This window comes from Colletotrichum graminicola (genome assembly GCF_000149035.1).
Source record: "Colletotrichum graminicola M1.001 genomic scaffold supercont1.107, whole genome shotgun sequence".
Taxonomy (NCBI): Eukaryota; Fungi; Ascomycota; class Sordariomycetes; order Glomerellales; family Glomerellaceae; genus Colletotrichum; species Colletotrichum graminicola.
In genome coordinates this window covers 19,507-41,872 of record NW_007361111.1, presented here as the reverse complement: position 1 = coordinate 41,872, position 22,366 = coordinate 19,507, and the positions used below count along the sequence as shown (strand labels likewise).

At 42.8% G+C, this 22,366-nt stretch overlaps 4 protein-coding genes across 4 annotated transcripts; 3 read left to right on the top strand and 1 right to left on the bottom strand.

The window, feature by feature from the left end:
* Positions 1 to 602: 602 nt before the first annotated feature.
* On the top strand, positions 603 to 1,232 carry GLRG_11700 (uncharacterized protein; the record flags this gene model as incomplete). The annotated part of the gene is made up of 1 exon (XM_008102384.1): positions 603 to 1,232. One exon carries the CDS (start codon positions 603 to 605, stop codon positions 1,230 to 1,232), a length of 630 nt encoding a protein of 209 aa, XP_008100575.1.
* A 766-nt stretch (positions 1,233 to 1,998) lies between these two features.
* GLRG_11699 (amidase) lies at positions 1,999 to 3,675 on the top strand (the record flags this gene model as incomplete). Its single annotated transcript, XM_008102383.1, has 1 exon — positions 1,999 to 3,675. One exon carries the CDS (start codon positions 1,999 to 2,001, stop codon positions 3,673 to 3,675), a length of 1,677 nt encoding a protein of 558 aa, XP_008100574.1.
* A 10,195-nt stretch (positions 3,676 to 13,870) lies between these two features.
* Positions 13,871 to 15,538, bottom strand: GLRG_11698 (benzoate 4-monooxygenase cytochrome P450; the record flags this gene model as incomplete). The annotated part of the gene is made up of 4 exons (XM_008102382.1): positions 13,871 to 14,209; positions 14,288 to 14,521; positions 14,591 to 14,654; positions 14,742 to 15,538. The coding sequence occupies 4 exons, from the start codon at positions 15,536 to 15,538 to the stop codon at positions 13,871 to 13,873; spliced, it is 1,434 nt and encodes a 477-aa protein (XP_008100573.1).
* A 527-nt stretch (positions 15,539 to 16,065) lies between these two features.
* Positions 16,066 to 20,324, top strand: GLRG_11697 (AMP-binding enzyme; the record flags this gene model as incomplete). The annotated part of the gene is made up of 5 exons (XM_008102381.1): positions 16,066 to 16,811; positions 16,872 to 17,663; positions 17,731 to 17,820; positions 17,894 to 18,731; positions 18,813 to 20,324. 5 exons carry the CDS (start codon positions 16,066 to 16,068, stop codon positions 20,322 to 20,324), a joined length of 3,978 nt encoding a protein of 1,325 aa, XP_008100572.1.
* Between the last annotated feature and the right edge of the window lie 2,042 nt (positions 20,325 to 22,366).

The window sequence follows — 22,366 nt, the reverse complement described above, 5'->3', positions numbered from 1 at the left end:
ATATAAGTGCTATAAATCTAGATACACGCAGAAAAGAACAAGCAACAACACCATATTCCTGATCACGATCTACTACGTGATAATTGGGATATCCCTCTACTGTGATTTACCAACAGTTTATAATCCCCGTGGACGTGTACGAATACCTACTAAGTACCTGCAGCCACCCCGGCTCATCCCGGCTAACACCTAAGCGCTTACCCCTGACTAGTCGGCGTGGTGACCTCACAAGAACTACCTACAGTCATATGATAGAAGTCTGGGCTTACTTATCCGGTGTGGCACATGTGTGGTGAGCCCAGACTTATGACATGTCACTGTACCATATCATCCAAGTGCATAGGTACCCGGGTAGCCTAGGCATCGGGTAACCGCCGGCCAAGCACGCCAGTTTGATAGATAGATAATTAATACTCCGTAGTTAAATACTCTTCATGTATCCATCCTTTAAAGCCTAGCACAGCATGCGCTCGCTCGGATTCATCAACCGCATCCCTCGCATCTCCAACCACTGCTTCCGAACCAGCAACATCGCCATTCACCGACGACTCCCATCACCGGCAATATTACCCCTCGCATCTCACCACCATCACCACGACACCATGTCCTCCCCGCCACCCTCCGACCGGGGCTCCGACATGTCCGAAGAAGACGAGGAGTTCCAGGAACCCACCCCCGAAACCAACATCCGCGACTGCGGCTACTCGAAATGCGGCTCTGTGATTTACCGCACAACTTACAACCCCTCCTCGACCCCGAAATGGGACCAGTTCAAGGCCCTCGTCCTCTCCAACCTCCGCAACAAAATCACCCACTCCCTCGCCCCAGAGATCCTCAATAACATGGACTTCATCTTCGCCGACGACCCTTCGCTAGACAACATTTCCATCGCCAATCTTCAGCGCCGCTTTCAGAGCTGGGTCGAGTCGGAGAACATGCTCCCCTTCAAGCCCAGCCAGGCCGACCCGGCACAGATGGTATACGTGCCCCGGGGCGCCAGGTACGAGTTCTTCGTCATGGTCGACGAGCTCGCCCTGCTCTCCCCCTGCGTGGAGCTTGTGCGTGGCTTCCCCGAGCACGAGAACCCACACGAGGTCGGTCGCGAGCACGTCAAGGTCTGGCATATTGCTGTCGGGACCGAACTGTACGATGAGCTGGGCGACCCGAACGCCCCTTATACAGGCCGTTATTACAATTCTTTGCCTGGGCACCTGGTTGCCCAGGGCTATTAGTGATAGTGGCCGTCCAAGTCATCTGTCAGTTTAGAAATATAGCAATCTCTCCAGAGGACATCTCTAGGGCCAGGAACACTGTCAAAGTAGCAGTACATTATTCTTAAAAGGCTCTTGTTGTCGAAGTGGGGAAAATGGCCACAAATGTGCTAGTTATTTCCGGGATGGATTTCCCTACCTAAATAAAGAGGAAACAATGTTCTATATATTTGCCCCTTTAGAAGGGCCAATCGGCAATAGCAGCATGCCACAATAGGCTGAGACACACAACAGAGCAATTAATCAACACAAGGATATTGCTGCTAATTACGCGCTTCAACAGGTTGCTGCCAGTCAGAGCGCTGGAACCGTTGCCGCGAATCTAGGGCCAGTCCGAGAACAGCTCCATTAAGTACCGAGTTTCCTCAAAACATACATACCGAGTGCCGCTCGCCGGCTCAGGGATGTACTTTGATCCAAAGTACAGAATAGCTTACCAAGATTCAACGATTCGCCACTCTAGCCAGATGAGTCAACCATACAATATATTCATATGCAAGTGAGACAAATGCCTCATTAACCGCACGAATCCCCAGGCTGGATGACACGAGATTACTGACCGGGGTTGCAATCCTCCGAACCTATTAAGGTTGGTGTTCGCCCAGAATAACACGTCCATGGACATCACGGCTACATCCGCGCCACGAAGAATTCTCTGACTTTGTGGTCCATTAGTGCTTCGTGAGACCAAATCTCACATCAATTGTACTTGAATTACACCAAAAACATGGTGTCATCTTGGTTTGCTAAGGCCGTTTCACGCCTTTTATGCTCGGTCTATGCAGCTTCATTCTGCCGACGGCCTTCAACTGCCAATTTCCCGCCCCTTCTAGACGCAACTCTAGATGATCTACGCCAAGGGCTTAATAGCGGTCTCTTCACTAGCGTTGACTTGGTGAATGCCTACGTCGCTCGTATTAACGAGGTAAACAATGACCTGCACGCCATCGCTGAGATCAACCCTGACGCAGTCTCCATCGCTGCTTCTCTAGACCAAGCGCGAACGCAAGGTGAGCCTCTTGGCCATCTCCACGGCATCCCAGTGCTCCTGAAGGACAACATTGCGACCAACGACAAGATGAATAACACTGCTGGCTCTTTCGTGCTCGTTGGAGCCAAAGTTGGCCAAGACAGTAATGCGGCGGACAGGCTCCGCAGAGCCGGTGCCGTTATTCTTGGTAAGACCACCATGGACCAATGGGCGACTTTTCGGGGTACCAACTCCAGCTCTGGATGGTCTGCTCGAGGGGACCAGCCGATCGGGGCGTTCTATCCAAACCAAGACCCGTCGGGGTCCTCCTCAGGAAGTGGAATCGCATCTTCAATCGGTCTCGCGTGGGCTTCACTTGGCACGGAGACACTGGGGTCGATTACTATGCCCTGCGATGTCTCCAATCTCGTGGGAATCAAACCCACTCTCGGTCTCGTCTCACGGCACCTCGTCATACCGATTACCGAGCACCAGGATGTAGTCGGTCCAATGGCTCGTACGGTGAAAGATGCCGCGCATTTACTAGCAGCTATCACAGGGCCGGATCCCCGAGACAACTACACTTCAGCTATACCGTTCACGGAGACGCCAAACTACGCCGCAGCTTGTGTTGACTCAGGTCTCCAGGGGAAACGAATTGGTATCCCGAGGCATCTGTTTAAAGACGCACCTTGGCCGAATACCAACTACTCCATCTCCATCTTCGACTCTGCGGTAGACACTCTGAGATCTGCCGGAGCTGAGATTATCGACGACATACGGCTTCCCGTGGGTGACCATGTTACACGTCTACTCAGCCTATCTGGCCAGGTCATGGGTGCAGACTTCCTCGTAAACCTCGAGGAATACTTTGCGAAGCTTACCTACAACCCTCACAACATCACCACGGTCGCCGAGCTTCGAAATTGGACGCAAGGCGACCCACGCGAAGGCTATCCGGAACATAATACTGAACTCTGGGATAGAGAGCTTGTAAGAGGGATTCGCAACACCGATCCCCTCTTTTGGGAGCTTTACACCGAGAGACAGTATCTTGCGGGTCCTCTGGGGTACGAGGGAGCTTTGAAGAACCATTCGCTCGACGCTCTGGTGCTTCCGACGAAATACGTATTGGGTCCCGCGGCGCTTCTAGGCACGCCGGTCATAACTGTTCCTTTCGGAAGGCATCCGGACGACACGCCGATTGTGAAGGATGACCTCGGCAATCTCGATGTTTTGGCACCGAACTTGCCTTTTGGTATTGGTTTTGCTGGTGCAGCGTTCAGCGAGGAGAATTTGATAAGCATGGCATATGCTTTCGAGCAGAGGACTAAAGCTCGTGCCGCGATCAAGCCATATATCCAGCCAAAAACTGAGCTAGGGGATATTGTACAGTCGAAACAATGCCGAACGAATCGTCTGGACCTTTTGTAGGTCAGAGACTATGGCTGTGGTCATCTCACTGACGTTCATCATGTTGCTACAAAATGGTAGCATTTGGGCCACGCTACGCCTTGACGGTACGGTGGAATAGAGAATTTCTTCAAACGTTCCCACATACAGGAGACTCTAGAGACTCATCTTTGAGTCTGTGTCTTCGTCTATGTGATAGCAACAGCGATGCTTGAGAATCCCCACGCCTGATCTTGGCGAAATTTTCTTGACCATCACCATCACCATCACCACTTATTATTCCACAGGCTTTCCGCGCACCCATAATTATGCAACTTTCGGCCTCGCTGGATACTTTGGATGCACTGGATTTATCCGGATCATCTATATCACCGGCATTCGTATTTTGCTCCCGCTGGATATCTTCTATAGTGGCGAAGGTGCGGTTAAGTGATAGTGAGACCTTTTTCCTCTTGCGTTGCCGCTGGTCCTCCAGCTGGGCCTGGAATGCCTTGTTTTGCTGCTCTAGGAGGGCCAGTGTAGATGCGTGGTCATCCCAGCCCTTTTAAACCTTTCTAGATGGGTGACGAATAGTATAGGTAACCAGCCTATTGGAGCGGGGATGGGGATTTCATTTGTTTAGTGGTTATAGAAAAAGGGAAGAGTCTAATTAGCGTTAGGAAGTATAAGAACCTTCTAATTAGCCGCATTAGACAGAGAACAATTATGCTTCCTCCTTTAATTCTTCTTTTTTTCTTAAAAAGTCTTTAAACTAGTGCCTTACTCTCTAGTTAAGCTAGCTAATATATAATAACTTAAGTAATAAGGAGCTATCTACTTTACCTAATTAAGTTATTAGAATTTAATTAGTATTAAAAGCCTAATTAGGTCTTAGAAACTTAATATAATTAGACTAGGTACCTAAGTTACTTTACGTTATAAGGTGTTAGTATATTAGTTTATATATTACTATTATAACTAGAGTCCTTAATTACGCTACTATATACTGTTAATAGTCTTTCTTTTTAGAATAAAGATTTCTAAAATAAGGTATAAAGTATAAACTATACACTAACTTAGTAGTATTAATATTATAAAAGTAATATAAATATAAAATAAGTAGGTAAAAGATTTATAATTTATATAGCTAATAGAATCTAGATATAAGTAGTATTTTATTAAGGGCTACCTTAGTTTAAAGATAATAAGTAAAATAGTAAGATAAGAATAAGACACTTATAAAATATAAAAAACTAAACTAGAAATCTCTATAAATTAGGGGACTTAGAGATCTTAGATAATTTAACAAGTAATCTAAGTATTAATAAGGACCTACCTAATTAAGGTTATACTTACTATACTACTTATTATATAAGAGGTACTACTAACTATAATACTTCTTACTTAGACCTTAAGTAGAACGTTATTTTACTTAGAAAGAATTTACTTATAAAGTAATATATTAGTTTTACTAGGTTAGTAATACAGTTAACTATACGTATTAATAGGTAATAACAAATAATAGGGGTAAATAATAGTTCTAGATTATACGTAAAAAAGGAAAACTATTATAGGATTACGTAGCAAATTAGCTACGTAATAACCCTATAGATCTAGTAGATCTATAGTAAATTAGCTATAGTTATTCTAGCTAATTTTAGTGTTAATCCTACCGCTAATATCTAGGTAATAGTTAATATTATAACACTAGTAACCTTCTAAAGTGCTATAAATATCCCTGTTTTCTAGCTATTTATAAAAAGCCTAAAAACGTAATTAAAACAAAAGGCTAAAAAGTATTTAATAGTTTTTAAATATATAACCTATTATATATATAGAACCTATTTATTTATCTATATCTTTAATTATCTATTATTAAATAACTACTTTAGTGCTTTATTTAGTAATAACTTTATAAATCTATTTACTAGTTTATCCTCCTCTTATATCTATTAGATCTTATAGATCTTACGTTACTTATATAACTAGTAAAGCGCTATAATATTAATTATAAGTTACTTCTCCTTAGTAGTGCTAAGCTTTATAAGGCACTTATAGAGGGAGTATAAATTAGTATAGAGGATTATTAGGATTTATAGTAACGTAAGGTAGTTAGTAATTTTTATAAGTGTAGTACTAATTATATAGGTAACATTAGCGCTAGTAACTATACTATAGACCTTAAAGACTAGTACGCTATATATAACTTTTTTATACTTTATTAAGCTAAAGTAAATAATATTACTAGTAAGTATAAATTTCTTATTATTAGTAGTAGGTTATATAATATTACCTTTATTAGTAAGTATAATAATAAAGCTAAGTTATAAGGTAAAGTTATAGTTATTTATAAATAAGCTATTAATAAGAATAAAAAGCTTTATAGTTATAAGGTTAATTAGTAAAAAAAGCAGGCTGTAGTTAAGGTGGCTTATTTACTATTTAATTTAGTAATTTAGAGCCTTAATCTCCTTCTCTATAGGTTCTTAGTGTTATATAGTAACTAAATAGTTAAAGTAAGCCTTAGGTTAGTAAATTAATATAATATATACCTTATAGACCTTTTACTAAATAAGATGTTACTTAGTAGTAGGTAAATTTATATTAATAGACTAAAGCTTTATGCCTTAATCCTTTTAGTAGAATTTCTTTTTAATATTATAGCTAAGAGAAAGTATACTGCTATTAAAGGTAATAGAATTATTAATAGTTAATAGTTACTTAGGCTTTATAGTAAAAGTCGCCTTTTTAAGCTTTTTCTTCTTATAGGTAGAGAATTTATTATCTATAAGGCTAATTATATTATCTACTTATATACTAAAATAGTTATTATAAGTACTAAAAGGCTTTTAAATATAAAAATAATACAGCCTAGTAATTATAAATAAGTTATAGTTATTTAAGCTATTAGTTTATTAGGCTATAGCATTTTACTATATATTATTATTATAAACTAATACTACCTCTTTACTTAGTATATAGAATTTAGTCTTTTATATAATTAGGTTATTATAATATTTAAAAATAGATAAATAATAAATAAAAAAGGATTAAATTACTTATAACACTTTAAATAGTATATAAAACTATATATAAAAAGTTAATATTACCTTCTTATAATTAATAAGTATAAAAGTCTTTACTTTATAGATTTTAAACTACTTAATAAAAAAAATAATATTATTACTTTTTATATACTACTTTATTTACTTACTTTAGCCTTTAGATATTAAATATTTTAGGCCTTTAAAAATAGTATATAGTTAAGAAATTAAGAAGAAAATATATAAAAGTAATACTTATATTATAAAAAAGAATTTCTTTTTTATATTCTATACAGCTTTTATAAAAGTAATTATAAAAAAAAATATCTAGAGAGGTTTTAAAGGCACTAGACTTATCTCTTTAAGTATAAAAAGTGTACTTTTTAAGCTTAATATAAAGCTATATACTTAGACACCTCTAGGATCCCTCCTAATAACACCCCTTTTATAGACTTCTTAAACACTAAGTAACCTAATAGAAGTAATTTATTAGTCTAATCTTATTAAAAAAAGAATTTTTTACTATTAAAGTAGCTCTTAATCTTAATTCTTAAAGCTATAAAGTATTTATTAAAAGGTATATATAGGTTTATATACTAGATTACCTTATTAAGGTCTAAGGTCTAGATCTTTTAAAAGGAAAATAACCTACTTAGCTAGCACTAGAGAGCTAAAAAAACCTATTTATAATAAGAAAAAAGTCTTACTATAGCTAAAGTAGAGGACCTTTAGTTATAAAAAGAGGCTATAGCTTAGATTAAGGAGGAGATATATTAGAGTCGTAGTTATTAACTAAGGACTTAGACAGGCTAAAGGTAATATAGTGTCTATAGAAACACTAGTTATAATATGTAAACGTATTAGTTTTTTAAAGAAATATCTAGAGAGAAGGATTCTAAGTAGTTCTAATTAATCTAATTATTTTATTATCAATATCTTTTATAAAATATATTAGGGGTACTATTATATAGGACACTTACTTATCTAAAATACTTACTTATTAATTATATTATTAGTACTATTACCTTACTATAAGTAACTATATTAAAGACTATAATTAGTATATAATAAATAAAAGCACTAAGCTAGTCCTCTTAGTATAAAGATCTTAAAAATATAGGCCTTAGAATAGTAGTTTATTAATATTTATAGTACTACTTACTATTCTAGATAACAGCTAGTGAGGAGGTTATTTAAATTAAGTAGCACTACTTACTTATATTTCTAACTTTAGTAAAGATCTAATCTCTAAGTATATTACTAAGGAAATCTTTAATAAATAGATTAGCCTGCCTTAAGAGGCTAAAGTAAACTTTATAAAAGTAAAATTCTCTAATAACGTGCTAATATTGATAATAACTAGGTATATTTATATAATTATAGCTAGCTTTAATTAAAGTTATAGCTCCTAAGCTTTTACTATTATAAGAAAGTAATTAGATAAACTACTATAAACTACTTTATAGAAACACCTCTAGTAATTATACTAAAATAAAGATCTCCTACTAGCTAAGCCTACTTAATCTAAAACTATTATTAAAACCCTAAATAAAAAGATAGTAACTTTTAAGAAAAACGTTATAAAACTTAATAAAGAAAACAACCTAATTAGTAATATAAAAACCCCCTTAGTAACCCTAAAGATAATTCTTTAGTGCCTAAAGCTAATAAATAACTACTAAAACCTAGACACTACTTAAACTTCTCCTATAATAAATAACTTAAAGATAACTAAAGAAATAGACACTAATTAAATATATACTATTAACCTAGCTTAGAAGGCTTACTATCTAGCTAAGAAGAAGCTAAATATACCTATATCCCTATCTATATAGCTTCTAAAAGGTATCTAGCTAGAATTTAATAAGGTAATAGAAATAGCCCTTAGAGAATATACATACTTTATAAATAATCTAATAGAGGTGTTTCTCCTTATACCTTTATTATAGTTAGTTTCTAGATAGTAAGGTTTCTACTAATAGTAAGCAGAGGTTAATACTTAGTAATAGTAATATAGGTCTTTACTAGTCTATTAATTACCTAGTGTTTAGTTAGGTAGTTAATAGTTATTATAAAAGCTTATATAGCTCTTATTAGTTAAATTACTAAGGTTAAATACTAAAAGATATTTAAAGAATATATTATAAGTTAATTACTAAAGAGCTATAGAAGTCTGTTCTTAAGTGCGTCTAAGTCTATCTTATATATAAGTCCTAGTTATTTCCTAAACAGCCTTCTTATCTAATAGTTATAAGTAATTATAGATCTTATATAAGGTAAGCGCTTAGTAAATACTAGTAAGCGCTTACTTTTATAATTACTAGTAATTACTTTATTATATAATTACTTCTTTATCTTTATATAACCTATACTATAGTTTTTTTACTCTAGAGAGTTATTTATTTATTCCTTATCTTTTTATTTATATAAATACTACTACTACCTATTATCTACCTATTAGGTAAGGTAATATAGCTTATAACTTATTAGGTTATAATATTAGGTCTCCTCTCTAAAGGTCTTATCCTTAAGACCTATGTAAGTAGGTTATATCTCTTAATTTAAGAAGTTATTAATCTTAATCCTAGATTTTATACTAACACTATGTCTAGTAAAAAGGATTATTAAAAGGCTTCTTCTATATAGCGTTACCTAAAGCTTACGTTAGAAATAAAAAAGTTTAGTTTTAAAGTTATACCTTATTTCTTTTATTATTCAGTAAGTTATTATTATAAAATACTTATAAGAAAGTTAAAATATTATAAGTAGACTTATTATAGTTATTTATTTAATATAACTATAAATACTATTTATAAGTATAAGTGTTTTTTTATTATTAATTTTCTTAGTTCTAATATATAGTAGTAGATTATTCTCTAACTAAGTCTAATTAGTTAGATTATAAGGAGAAAGCAGCTAAAGAGCTTCTTTAAAAGCGTACTAAGGCGCTATAAACAGTATAAGCTAAAATAGATAAGGTCTTAGTAAAGTTAGATTATCTTTAGTAAGTAAAAAGAATACTGTTTAAGAAAAGTTAAAGTATCTTAAATATTTTTCCTAAGGAGTCTATAGGTATTTTAGTAAAATCTATAGTTATTTATAAGGCGTAGTCTAGTAGTGTCTTTAGTATAGTTAATTAGAATATTATATAAGGGGATCTAAACTTAGTAAGTTTTAATTTTAGTATTCTTATAAAAGTTACTAAGAATATTAAAGGTTTTTAACTAGTTCCTATAAGTTATTTTTATATTTATAATTTTTCTATTTAACTAGGTATTCTTTTTATTTTCATAGCGTTTATTAAGAATACGTTTAACTTTATATTTTAGCTTATTTAATTTAATAATAATATAGTTATTAGTAGTTAATTCTTATAGTAGTAGCTTTAGTAGTGTAATATAAAAGACTAAGTAAATTTTAATTTTTCTAGTAAGTTAAGTTTATAGTTAATATTTAAAACCTTTTTAAGGATTTTAAAAGGTCTTAGTTTTTTATAGTTAAGTCTATTACTTAGTTACTTCATTTTAATATTTTATTATAAAAGGTATATATTATCCCTCTCTTTAAAGATTAGTTACTTAATTCTTAATATATTAGTGTATTTCTTTATTTAAATCCTAATAAATTCTAAGTCTAGGGCTACTTTACTTTAGAGTTCTTTTATTTTATTAAAGTTAGCTATAGCCTTTAATACTTATAGGCCTTCTTATAGTTCTCTATAGGTAGTTAGCTAAAATCTATAGTTTAGGTAGAATAGTAAGTTTTAAGTGCTTTTTTTAATAGCACTATTATAAGTAAATTAGGCTTTAGGCAGTAGTAATACTTAATTATCTTAGTTATAGTTAATATAATATTATAGATACTATTTAAGTACTTAATTAATTCTTTTTATTTATTAATTAGTTTATAAGTAGAATATAGTAAATAGTTTAAGCTTTTAGTATCTAACCTTAGTAATTTAATTAATAAGAGCTATATAAGCTATTATAATAACTATTAACTACCTAACTAATTACTAAGTAATTAACAGACTAGTAAAGACCTATATTACTATTACTAAGTATTAATCTCTACTTACTATTAGTAGAAACCCTACTGTCTAGAAACTAACTATAATATTTAGTTACCTAGTATTGTCTTCTTGAGCCTTTAGAGTTCCCTATTAGCTATCTTAGCTGTATTAGGCAGAAGCCTTACCTTATTTAACTTCTTCTTAAGCTCTTCTAGCTTATTAGGCTCCTGTTTATTATCCTAGTTAGGGGCTATAACGCTGTTAAAGTTAGGCAATATAGACTTAGGAGGAGTGCTGTTAGATCTAACGTAGCAAGACGTCTTATTATTTATCTTATTAAGAAACTATATAGGAACGCTAGTAAATATAGTAATTTCAAAGTTATTCTTAATACTGCTAACCTTATAGTCTAGCAGCTTAATAACCTTTATAAGGTAAACCTTAATATTAAGGGCAGTTAGGACCTTAAGCTTCTCCTTATATAAGGCTTTAATAATATTAGCTATAAAGTTAGTAAGTTAACTAGCGTTATTAAGCTCCTTCTTATTAATAAATATCTTAAGCCTTTAGATTAATACAGGAGATAGGCCGCTAGGGCTATCTAGGCTTCTAGGGAGACGTGTAGATATATAGAGGATAGTAACTAGTTCTTATAATTATAATTTAAGGAGGAGAATAGTTCTTATATCTATACGTCTGTAGTAACTAATAGGGAGAGTTAGTATAGGCAGAAGAGAGATAGTATTACCGCTTACTTACCTTAATTATAAAAGTACTTAACCTTGGCCTTAAAGTGTAGCCTCTCCTATGTGACCTTTTTAACATAGATCCTTATAACACCCTCTATACGTAGTGCAAACTTAGCGGTACCCCTCCCCTTAATGCTAGTAATGTAGGCAGTAACGCCGTAATTAAAGAGATCAGCCTTACGGGCGGTACCAGGGTTAACGTCCTTAATAAGGGACTTGTCTATATGGTCGGCATCCTGTATAAGAAGCTGGCCATTAGGGCCGACAAAAGGGGAGGAGACAGGGACGCAAGCGATAGGGACGGCGTCAATGCGCTCGTTCGGGGCGGCAGAGGCGGCGGGGGTGTATACGTTGGCGAGGAGGGCGGGGATGTCGGGACAGGCGGCAGTGACGGGGATGCGCTGGGAGACGCCCGGCAGGAGGATGGTGACACAGGCCAAGGGGATGACGGGGAGGGTATTTGTTTAGGATCGCGCCATGTGGAAGTCGAGTTGGTGGTGTCGCGTGATGTGGGCTGGTTGTCGCTGGTTTACGTGCACCTCGAATGGTGACGATGACAATGGATGTAGGTGGTGGAGGTTGGCGATGGGCGGATGTTGTATCGTTGTGGATGGCGTCGCGATAGATACAGTACGATGGAAGACGGAACAGATGTAGCTTAGGCAAACGCAAGCAAGCGGGTGTATGACGAAGAAGAGCAGAAGGGGGGAAGGTTGGGGTTGAGGTTGAGGTGGGATAGATGGATGGATAGATGAATAACGACCATGTCAGAAGCAACAGTAGTAGGAGCTCCCCCAGTCGCGGTACTGCAGCCAGTCCCAGCGATCCAGTTGCCATCCAAGCCGGTGGTGGGGGGGGGGGGGGGGGGGGGGGGGCGACGCTGTGTGTTGATGCGGGAGCCTCCGCAATCCAAGTCAGCCGAGGCTAATCGGCGCGCCGTGCGGTGACAACCGCCACACCGATCCTCGAATAGGCATCCGTAGGCATCGAGAGAAACTCATGGAAGGTCTTATCATGGCATTTCATCAATGGTGGGGGAAACCCCATGTTACCGCTAGGCGCACCGAAGCTGTGTGCATTCCATCTCACCCGACAACGTTTAGTGAGACAAGAGCGGGAGAAGCGCTAGGCGCACGTCTCGAGTCTCTGCGCAGTAGCCAACATGGAACAGGGGACAGATACATGACCACTGCAAATCGTGCGATCGCTTGTACAATGTTGTGTAGTCCAGTGACGGGGCATTAGCATCAAGGCTACCGACTTACCTACTATTAGTAGGTACGGTGTAGTTTAGGTAGACAGCCAAGGGACTCACTCATATGAATCTCAGGGTCTCGTCTCTCGGCGAACTCAGCAACTAATGTCACATGGGTATGTACCTATATACCTGCCTACATACAATGTAGAACCTAGGTACCTTGTCGTGCACCAAACCCAGGTTAGTCAGCGTTGCCGCTCTTGCCCCCCCACGCTTGCGTCACCTGTGCTCAGGACTGCTTAGCAGTGAGGTCGGAGCGGCCCTGATATTCCTGCCGAGTCAACCACCATCTTGATATTTCATATTCTCTATGTATTGTATTCTTATATACTAGTATATATTAAGATACCTCAGAAGATGTAGGTGCTGTCATCACAAATCTTCCGCCAAGCGGACATCCTTGACCGTCTAGGCCACGGGCCTGCTCCAGTGGGCGGCGCCGCATTCGTCTACTGGGTCCACCTGCCAACAAGGCCCTGGGCGACATCCCAGAGGAAAGGACCAAGTGGGGCTACCGATAGCTCTTACTACTAGTCCTGTATCTCCCGGGCCCGGGCCGGTACGTCAGATGGAAAGGGAGCTCGGAGGCCTCGGCCGAAGATTTATGGGGCCGGACTGTACTGTTATCGCATTGCTCACTATACAGCTCCGTACGGACGCACCAGAACCACTAGAGGAAATTACGGCATTGCTTGATATGATGGTTGTAGTGGTGGTAGGAGGTAAAAACACATGACGTGAATGACGCTTCGTCATGTACCGATTGGAGCGAGAAGTATAAGTAGGGGGCATGATGGGTCTTTACCCTTTTGGTAGAAATGAATCAAGTGGCAGTCCCGATACTATGGTAGTTTAGTATCTGAAAAACCTCCATGGCATCTGTCGTGTTTCTATCTAGAAACCTTCTATTGTGTTGATACTTGGACACCATCATGTACCTGAGCGACCTCGAGAGGGACCACCTTGGAGACGTACCTCGATTGGAGGGAAACTTTGCTCCAACAAACTGCAATCTAGATCCCCCCCATCCTATGAGATTGCGACTTGGGTAAACCTACTCCCCCGATCTCTTATCACAGCAGACATGGCGGCAGTTGTCGGCAAAAACTCAAAATTGCGAATAAGCTGACACTGATGTTAGAGATTTGGATGATCCAAACGGTAGTGCAGGCCCTCAACCTGATAAACTCACCTCGACAAAGATCTTGTTCAGCTCTATGAGGGCCACTGCTTTGCCCGCGCACTGCCATCGGCCGGTGCCAAAGACCAGCTCCGTCCGTTGCTTCCACTCTTTGGCCATGGCCGCATCTGCTTCGAGCCATCGCTCAGGCCTGAACGTATCGGCGTCCTCTCCGAACAACTGTTTATCGTGCGTGGCCGACCACGTGTCGTGCCCGACTCTTGTCCCTGGAGGAAGGAATTTGCCCTCGTACATGTCCCCTTCGGGGCCGACCTGTTTCATCAACAGACCAGTGAACGGCGGATGCACACGGAGAGCCTCGTAAATGACAGCCTGTGAGCACACGTGTTATCGGAAAAGCCCAGTGGCTTTGTTGCATCTGCAGAGTTGCTCCCTATTACTTGGGCTTACCTGGAGAAGGGGCAGTTTCTGGGCCTCGGCGTTAGTGATAGGCTCTGAAATGGCTCCATCCGAAATCGCCACCATGATCTCCTTCTCGAGAGATTCATAGGTAGAGGGGCTCCAGAGGAGGTATTGCATTGTCCACTTGATGGCTTTCGCTGCTGTATCTGAACCGGCAACCATTGGAAACATGATCTCAGACTGGGCTGAGCGTCGATCAAGCCCGCGGCGAAGAAAAGATCCCTGTAAAACGTGTAAACAGCCAGAACAAATCACATCGCTCTGTTCATGTTGATATCTTCAGCAGCTTACAAGTAGGTCTGGCTCGTCTTTTGCGTCAGGGTCGAACCGGGTTACAACGTGCTGTTGGGCAAGTCTGCAGTCCATTCCGGTCAAACATGGTCATGATAAAAGACACCAGAGCGTTTGGCGTTGGGATTTCACCTCCAAGGAGGTAACTCACCCCATGATCTTTCCGAAACCACTCACGTCGGTCGGCTTAGGACCAAGCAAGCCCAAAACGAAATTCGACGTGAAAATCATTTGCAGCGCAGGAATATCCGTAAAGAACTGCAGAACATCTATCGCTAGGTTTGACGTCCTAATCAGTCCAAAGATATCTGTATCTTTCTGCAGTAGCCCGATGGCACGACCAAATGACATCCTTGACCGCGCATCCATAGCATAGAGGTCCGCGAGGCGGCCGAAATCGACCGGCCTTGAATCTGGAGTTCCCGAGACCTGGGTGTGCTTTTGGCGAATCAAGTCCACGAGTTCGGCGATCCCCGCGTCGATGCTAGCTTCCAGCCCCGGAATGTCCTTTCCCAAGTAGCCCGGTGACAATTTCGTCCTCAAGGAGTGGTGGACTGACTTGTCGAGCACGCTGCCCATCATATCATGGTACGGGTCCAAGCGCGTTGCCTTGTACCAGCTACTGCGTTCGTATGTCGACTTGGCCGCCGACATGCGTCTGATGAGGACCGGGTCGGACGTGATCAGGTCGTTGGGACCTATGCGAACAAGCTTGCCGTACTGGGCAGTGAGCCTGGCATATTCGGAAAACGCGCGAGACCCGTAACAGCGGATTCTAAACATTGGCCAATACGAGAGCGAACAGAGAAAGGGGCCGGGTAAGTGCCACAGGCGGACACATGATCTTACGGTCGCGATGACCAAGTAAGAAAAAGCGACCACGCAGAATAGACGGCTGATAAGTCCCAGAGGAAGAAAGTGTACGGATTGAGATGTGAATGAAGTCATGTTCGGATCCAGGCAAAGTCGGACGGAACATGTCAAAGGAACCAAGGAAAAGGGGCGGATGTGTGGAAGGGTCCGCAGGTTATTAAAACCAAGTACATACAGAGACCGGGGGCTCTGGAGAACAATGCGTTCTTCGGATGAGCAACTAGGGACGAACACCTCCTTGAAAACCACCCCCCCTGCTAGGTAGATACCCAAGGGAAGAAGAGAGATGTGATCCCACTTGGCCAAGATTTCTCACCGAGTCATGCCGAGTGGTTTTGACTTTTTTTCACTGTGCGGGACGGGCTCGCCGGTCATGCAGGCACGAGACTAAATCAGTATCACTAGAGCGGTAAGTGGCCTTGCTTCCGGAAATAAACTCAGCCCAGGAACTCCTTAACAGAGTGGTGTCATGGGTGCCTCTTGAACTAGGTACAGCCATCGCCCTACCCTATACAACGTACGTGGAACACATACACCGCGCGTTCAGCAAGAATCACCTCTCCAATCACTTTGCATACCCTCCGAACATCAGTAAACCAAACATGAGTGCCTCAATGTCAGCCTCAGCGTGTCTCAGTGAGGCCGAAGGTCCACCTCTCGATCTTTCCGGAGTGCCTGACGTCTGGGACGGTTTTCGTTCAGCCATCAGAAACCACCCAAAAGAATTGGCTCTGGTGTGCACCCATCAGTCGCACAATCTGTTTGGTTTTCCCAGTACTGATCTGCCCGGTCCAGAAGACTGCAGTGTCACGGACGAACCGCCGCCTTACCTTCGCTGGACCTTCCAGACCGTCGCCCAAGCCATTCTTAAGCTCGTCCTCGCCAAAAGTTCCATGGCCGCAGATGCCGGGCTGCTGGAGGAGCTCGGCCCAGGGACTCCGGTCATCACCTTCCTCCGGAACGGGGCCGACTTTGTGCTTGCAGCTTGGGCATCTGTCGCGATGGGCTGCACTTTGACACCGTTGAACCCTTTGACACTGAAGAATCGAGATGAGGCGGCCCACATGCTGAGGACGGCTCTTGCCCTTGCCCCAGACGGCCGTTATCCGAGGTTCGTCTACGCAGCCGACGCTGACGTGGCCAGAGACGTCGACGAGCTGGACGCGAGCATCCTTGGGCCTCGCAGTATCAAAATCTTGGCTTCTGGGTCCAAGATAAGAGAAGGCTGGCTTCGTCTTGATGATCTGATCAGTGCGCTCGATGTCGGTGGCAGCGGCGATTTGTGCCTGGACACTCTACTTGCCGGCCTAGAATGCAAGGACCACGCCCAAGCTGGCATCGTACTCTTGTATGTTTACCCAGGACAACAAGGTCTTTTGATGTCTGGGTGATACTGATGTGGAAATAGCACAAGCGGTTCAACGAGCAGGCCCAAGGGCTTGTTTTGCCGTCACTCTGTCTTGAACACTTACACCAATAGCCGACTACTGCTTTCACCACCACACCTCCTTCCACAGCCTGGCTCAAGGATTTGCAGCATTTTGCCAAACAACCATGGTAACGGCTGGACCTGTATTCAAACCGCACACGGCCGTGGCGCAACCCTAGTCTTCCCGGGCCCGGCTTTCTCCACGCCCGAGGCGCTGCTGTCTACTCTCCGCCGAGAACGCATCACGCACACGCTGTTGGTGCCGACTCTGATCCATGCCTTGGTGACAGTCATGGAAAAGGGCCAGCCACCGCTGGAGTCGCTGCTCAGCATCACCTTTGGAGGCATGATTTTAACCAGACAGGAAATACTCGCGGCGACGAAAGTTATCGGGGCCAAAGCAGTTGAAAACGCCTACGGTTGTACCGAAGGCGTGGTTACTAGCACAGGCATTGTGAGTTTTCCTGATCTAGGTTCTCACGAGAGATGGTCCGATCTGGAAGAGGTCCCTGTGGGAAAGCCACCGATGGGTCACGGCATCAAGATTGTGGATCCTGCCACGGGCTGTATCGTTCCTCGAAATGTCACAGGGGAGATCCACGGCTATGGCCCCATGATATCCCGCGAAGGCCGATGGGGATATATCGGGGATGAGCAACAAGCTTCCTTCTACGTCGAGAAGGAGAAAAGAAGAGTGTGGTTCCAGACCGGAGATATGGGAAGAATGGACGAGAAGGGAGACCTCTTCATAGTTGGACGGTACAAGGACATGTATGTGCGACGCTGACGACGTGTAATGTTTTGTTCATCTTTGCTCTCGCTAACCATTGCCCAACAGGATCATCCGCGGTGGCGAAAACATTTCCCCTGCCGCCATCGAGGCTGTCCTTATGAAGAACCCTGCCCTCCGCACTCTTGATCCACAAGTGTACGTAAGATTGACACCGTTGACTTTTGGCCTCCATCTCGATTTACCAGATCAAGTGCTGACGAGGGATTAGTGTTGGGGTCAGGGACACCATTGCGGGTGAGGTTCCCGCCGTAGTAATCAAATGCGATGAACCAGTCGCCGCCGTCGCAAAGGCAATCAGAGAAACTGTGTTCCAAAATATGACTATGATGCACGTCCCGGATGTGGTCATTCCTCTCAAGGACCTAGGTCAAAAGGACTTCCCCCGAACGACTTCAGGTAAAATCCAGAAGTTCAAGCTAAAGCAGCTTGTGGCAGCCCATCTTGAAACGCGCGCTGCTTCTTCGGCAACCATGGGCGCATCCTCGGGACTCGGACGGCTCGAGGAGCAAGTCAAGGCCATCTGGGCGACGGCCATCGGTCTGGGATCTCCATCTGAAATGGACGTCAACGCACCTCTGGGGCAGTACATCGACAGCATCGCCATGATGCGCGTCCGTGACAAGATCAGAAGACAAACAGGCGTTGCGCTCCCGTTGGCAGCCATGGCCCAGGCAGCGACCTTCGTGGAGCAGATGGAACTTCTGCATAGCCTGTCGGTGGGCTGTGAACCGGCTTCTATGACGACGGACATGGACACCACGCATCTTGCTGGACGGCAAGAGAGGATAGCGGCCGCCGTGGCTAGAATCGAGACACGAAAACCTCCCTCAAGAGAGGAGATGTCGGATTTGGGCTTGGAACCGCAACTCTACGAGCCCATCAGAGATCAAGTCTTGGAGGCCATTTCACCCCACGGTTTCGGGTGGGACGAAGTCGAGGACGTTTGCCCCGCGTACGACTCAAATGCTGTGCAGGCGCAGTGTGGCTTTTACGATACCATCAACTTCAACATGGCCGTTAGTTCGACGAAGGCGACAACCAAAAGGGTAAGTCGTCGCTGCTTCGTGCCTCGGCGTTCCATCCCTACAGTACAGCACAGCATGCTAACGGTTGTTTCGTCCATGTAGGAACTCCGCAATGCGTTGGAAGCGGCACTTCTGAACCATCCCGTCATGTGCTCGTTCATGATTTGGAATGCGGACTGGCGCAGCGCCAATTCCAAGTCAAACGAAGCGCTCCACATCTTCATGCGCCCATCGGCGAAATACTTTGACTCGGCCATACAAGATGGCGGCACTGTACGCTGCTTGAAAGACGTCGAAGAGATCGCACTTGGTGATACCGCCAAGTCCCATCACTTCCCGCCACCGTCGCAGAACACGTTCCCTGGGCCGCTCTATAGAGTCATGCTCTTCGACGTAGAGGAGACCGGAACCGTGGCAATGGTGACGTCCGGAAACCACTCCATCACCGATCACTCCTCGGGGCAGTTGTTTTATGACGACCTCGACCGAGCCGTTGCACTTGCTGCCTCTCCGGGCCTCACTTCGAGTGGATTAGCTGCCGCGAGCATACAAGCGCAGCTACCGGAACATAAGGACTACAAATCCTATCTGGACCTGCATCGCGCTCTGCGCAGCTCTCCGCGGGCTTCGGCATCCGTCAGGTGGCACGTTGATAGGCTTTCTTCGTTGCCCAGACACGTCGACGCCGGGGCGTTATGGCCGAGCCCGACATCCTGGATGCACGTCTCGTTGGACGATCATTATAGGGAGAGTCATCAACTGCAACACAGTTTCTCTATAACAAGCTGCCGAGCAGATCCCACAGGACCCACGCCGGCATCCATCTCCACCGTCGTCAAGGCCGCAGTGGCCGTAGCAAGTGCTCGCAGAAGTGGCTACACGACCACGGGAGGCACACCAGGCGTTAAATCAAGGGTAGCCGTGTTCTCGAGTGTCGAAGCCGCGCGGAACCACTACAATCCTTTTCTGCCCCAGTCCGTTACTGCGGTTGATAAGTTCCACGGCAGGGGAGAGGGCCATGACGGGTTATTGCGGTGGGAAGCTAGCGATGTGGCGGGGCCAACCGTGCAAATCGTGGCTAACGTGGTTGAGATGCCGGGATGCGACAGTGAATCGAGGGAAACAGTCTCCCAGTTCCTGCGAAGGATGCAGCGGGAGCAGGGGCTCCAGACCAAACACGCCTCGGCGCCCTGGCGGGCCATCATGGACGGACTCGAAGACCCGAACGCCAAGGACAGACCGTGGCCGCTGCTGGCTCTGGTTCACGGCAGCCTCATGTTCAATTGGGCTCCTGGACTTGGCGAGAGTGCACAGGCGGCACACGCTTCCGAGGAGGATGCTAGGCTCTCGCAGTTTGAAAACCTGGACATGTTGAAGTCGGTGCAGAAGCCGCGAGTCGGGCTCGTCGTCTCCGCCGGCGCCAGCAGCCGCAGTCCTGGGTCGGCCGACAAGGGCTACACCACCACCGTGTTCTTACATCTCAGGGGGGCTGGACTCGGGTGGGGTCCTGGGGGCGGGATGCTCTCGTTTGCAAAGGAGATTGAAGAGGTGACTCGGTGGTTATCGGCAGAGGGAAATAAGGGCCTCCCGATTCATGAGGCGTTTGGTCTCTAGTGAAAGATGCGAGGATCATCGCCCATGCGCATGAGATTACCTAAGTACCTAACCGTCCGTGGTGTTGGTTTTACATACGTGTGTATGGGATGCCTCAGGGCATCGCATGTTCGAGACGTCCCTCTAGTAGTATCGAGTGAGAGTCGTGTCATTGGGAAAACTGCCTTTCGGGAAGGCCGCGCAAGGGTCTTGAACATTTGATCGGCTGACGAAAAGCTCGAATACCTTGTTTACATAGGTTTCGGTATCAGTCAAGCCCCTTCTAGTACTACACAGTATGTACCCATAGCCCACAAAAAGCCAATGTACCTTGATCCTGATATGACAGCGAATTTCTAATTCGCTCATGTACTATGTAAGTTTACAGTTTTTTCTACATAGTATTATGTATAAAACCAGTGTCTAACTTGTTTAGGAAAGCAGCACACTTATATGAGAAGATCCGTGCATAATGCTGAAAAAAATGTCACGGGTTAGATCACACCGCAGGGCATATGAGAATAGGTGTAAAAAAGGCCTAGCACTATAAATAGAGATATGCGGAAAAGACTGCCCTATACATAGGTGAAATACACGAGTAATGAATGATACGTACGGTATGAGTCATGGCATAAATAAGCAAGCAGGTGAGAAAGGCGACCCAGAAGGTGTTGAGGTGTTAGCATGTAAGAAGGCCGTTCCGGAATGCCGGTATCTCGTATAGCCAAAGTCATAAGTGAAGCTGCCGTGACACAAAACCTCTCGCTGGCAGCCGACCAAAAGTGCACTGGCATTTTACCAGTAAACAAGTTTACACCTTGAATAGGGACAGCTTAAGATCTTGGCTAGGGCTATAGTTAGGGTCTAGGCTTAATTATATCCAAGCAAGGAATGCAGAATACAGGGTGGTAGGGGTAAGTTAATGACCCCTGTGATGTAACGACCTACACACACAGAAACCACTACATTTTCTACTTACTTCTATCTAGCTAAAAATCACTATTTCGTATGCCCTCTATTCGCATTAATTACTGCCTAGTATCTGTCGTGCATACTATAGAGCTGCTAGGCGCAATAGTCATCTAGAAGGGCATCCTAAGCCTCTTTAACCTACCTATATAACGTCTAGTAAGGTATCTGCCCTTAGATATACCTATAATAGATCTAGATATAGTCCTTTACCTAGTTCTAATATAGCTTAATTAGGTTAAGGTCTAGTAAGTATAGGGGGAAATTAATAACCTTTATCCCTTGCCTAGCAAATTCCTCTATTATAGTCTAGGCTGTATATAACTAGGCTCTATCCTATATAAGGGTAAGCCTCTAGCCCTAGGATTACTAATACTAGTAGATAAATCTATTAATAACTAGGACTATATATTCTTAATAGGAATTAGTATTTATAGTCCCCTATCTCTTTATATCCTATACTAATCTAGGGCCCTTATAGATACCTTAAAAAGAGCCCTAAAATATCTAACCTTTCCCTTACTATAGGCGCTAGATAAGGCACATTAGATCTAGCTTTTTATCTGCCTGCCTTGTTATATAGACCTTCTAATAAGTGCTACTATTAACCTATATCTTGTCTGTCTATAGGATACCTATCTAATTATTAATAGTCTAGTAAATATAGGCTTAAGCCTAGGTAAGCTAGGCCTAATAGGTTTCCTCTAAAATAATAGGCTTCTGCTAGGTGACGTACTAGCAATAACCCAGCTAGCAAAGAGTGCTCTAGATTATATACTTACTAAAGGCCCTATTAAAGAGGATAAGAGATAGCTAGAGGAAGCTAGTAAGCTGGCCTTAATAGGAAGAGGTTACATATTTAACTAGCTGTTGCTCTTGCTTGTGGGAAAGGGCGCCTGGCCGGCCGGATTAGGGCTAGGTTAAGGCACTAGAAGCCTAAAGAGCATTCTTAACTTAGTAGATAGAAAATCCGGTCTGGTTAGTAATCTCTTGCCTATTAAGTCTGCTGTTAAAAAAAGAGGGTGCGTATCTATATACAGTCACTATCTAATAGGTGTTTTATATAGATATTAGTTAGCTAGTAGTTAATTATA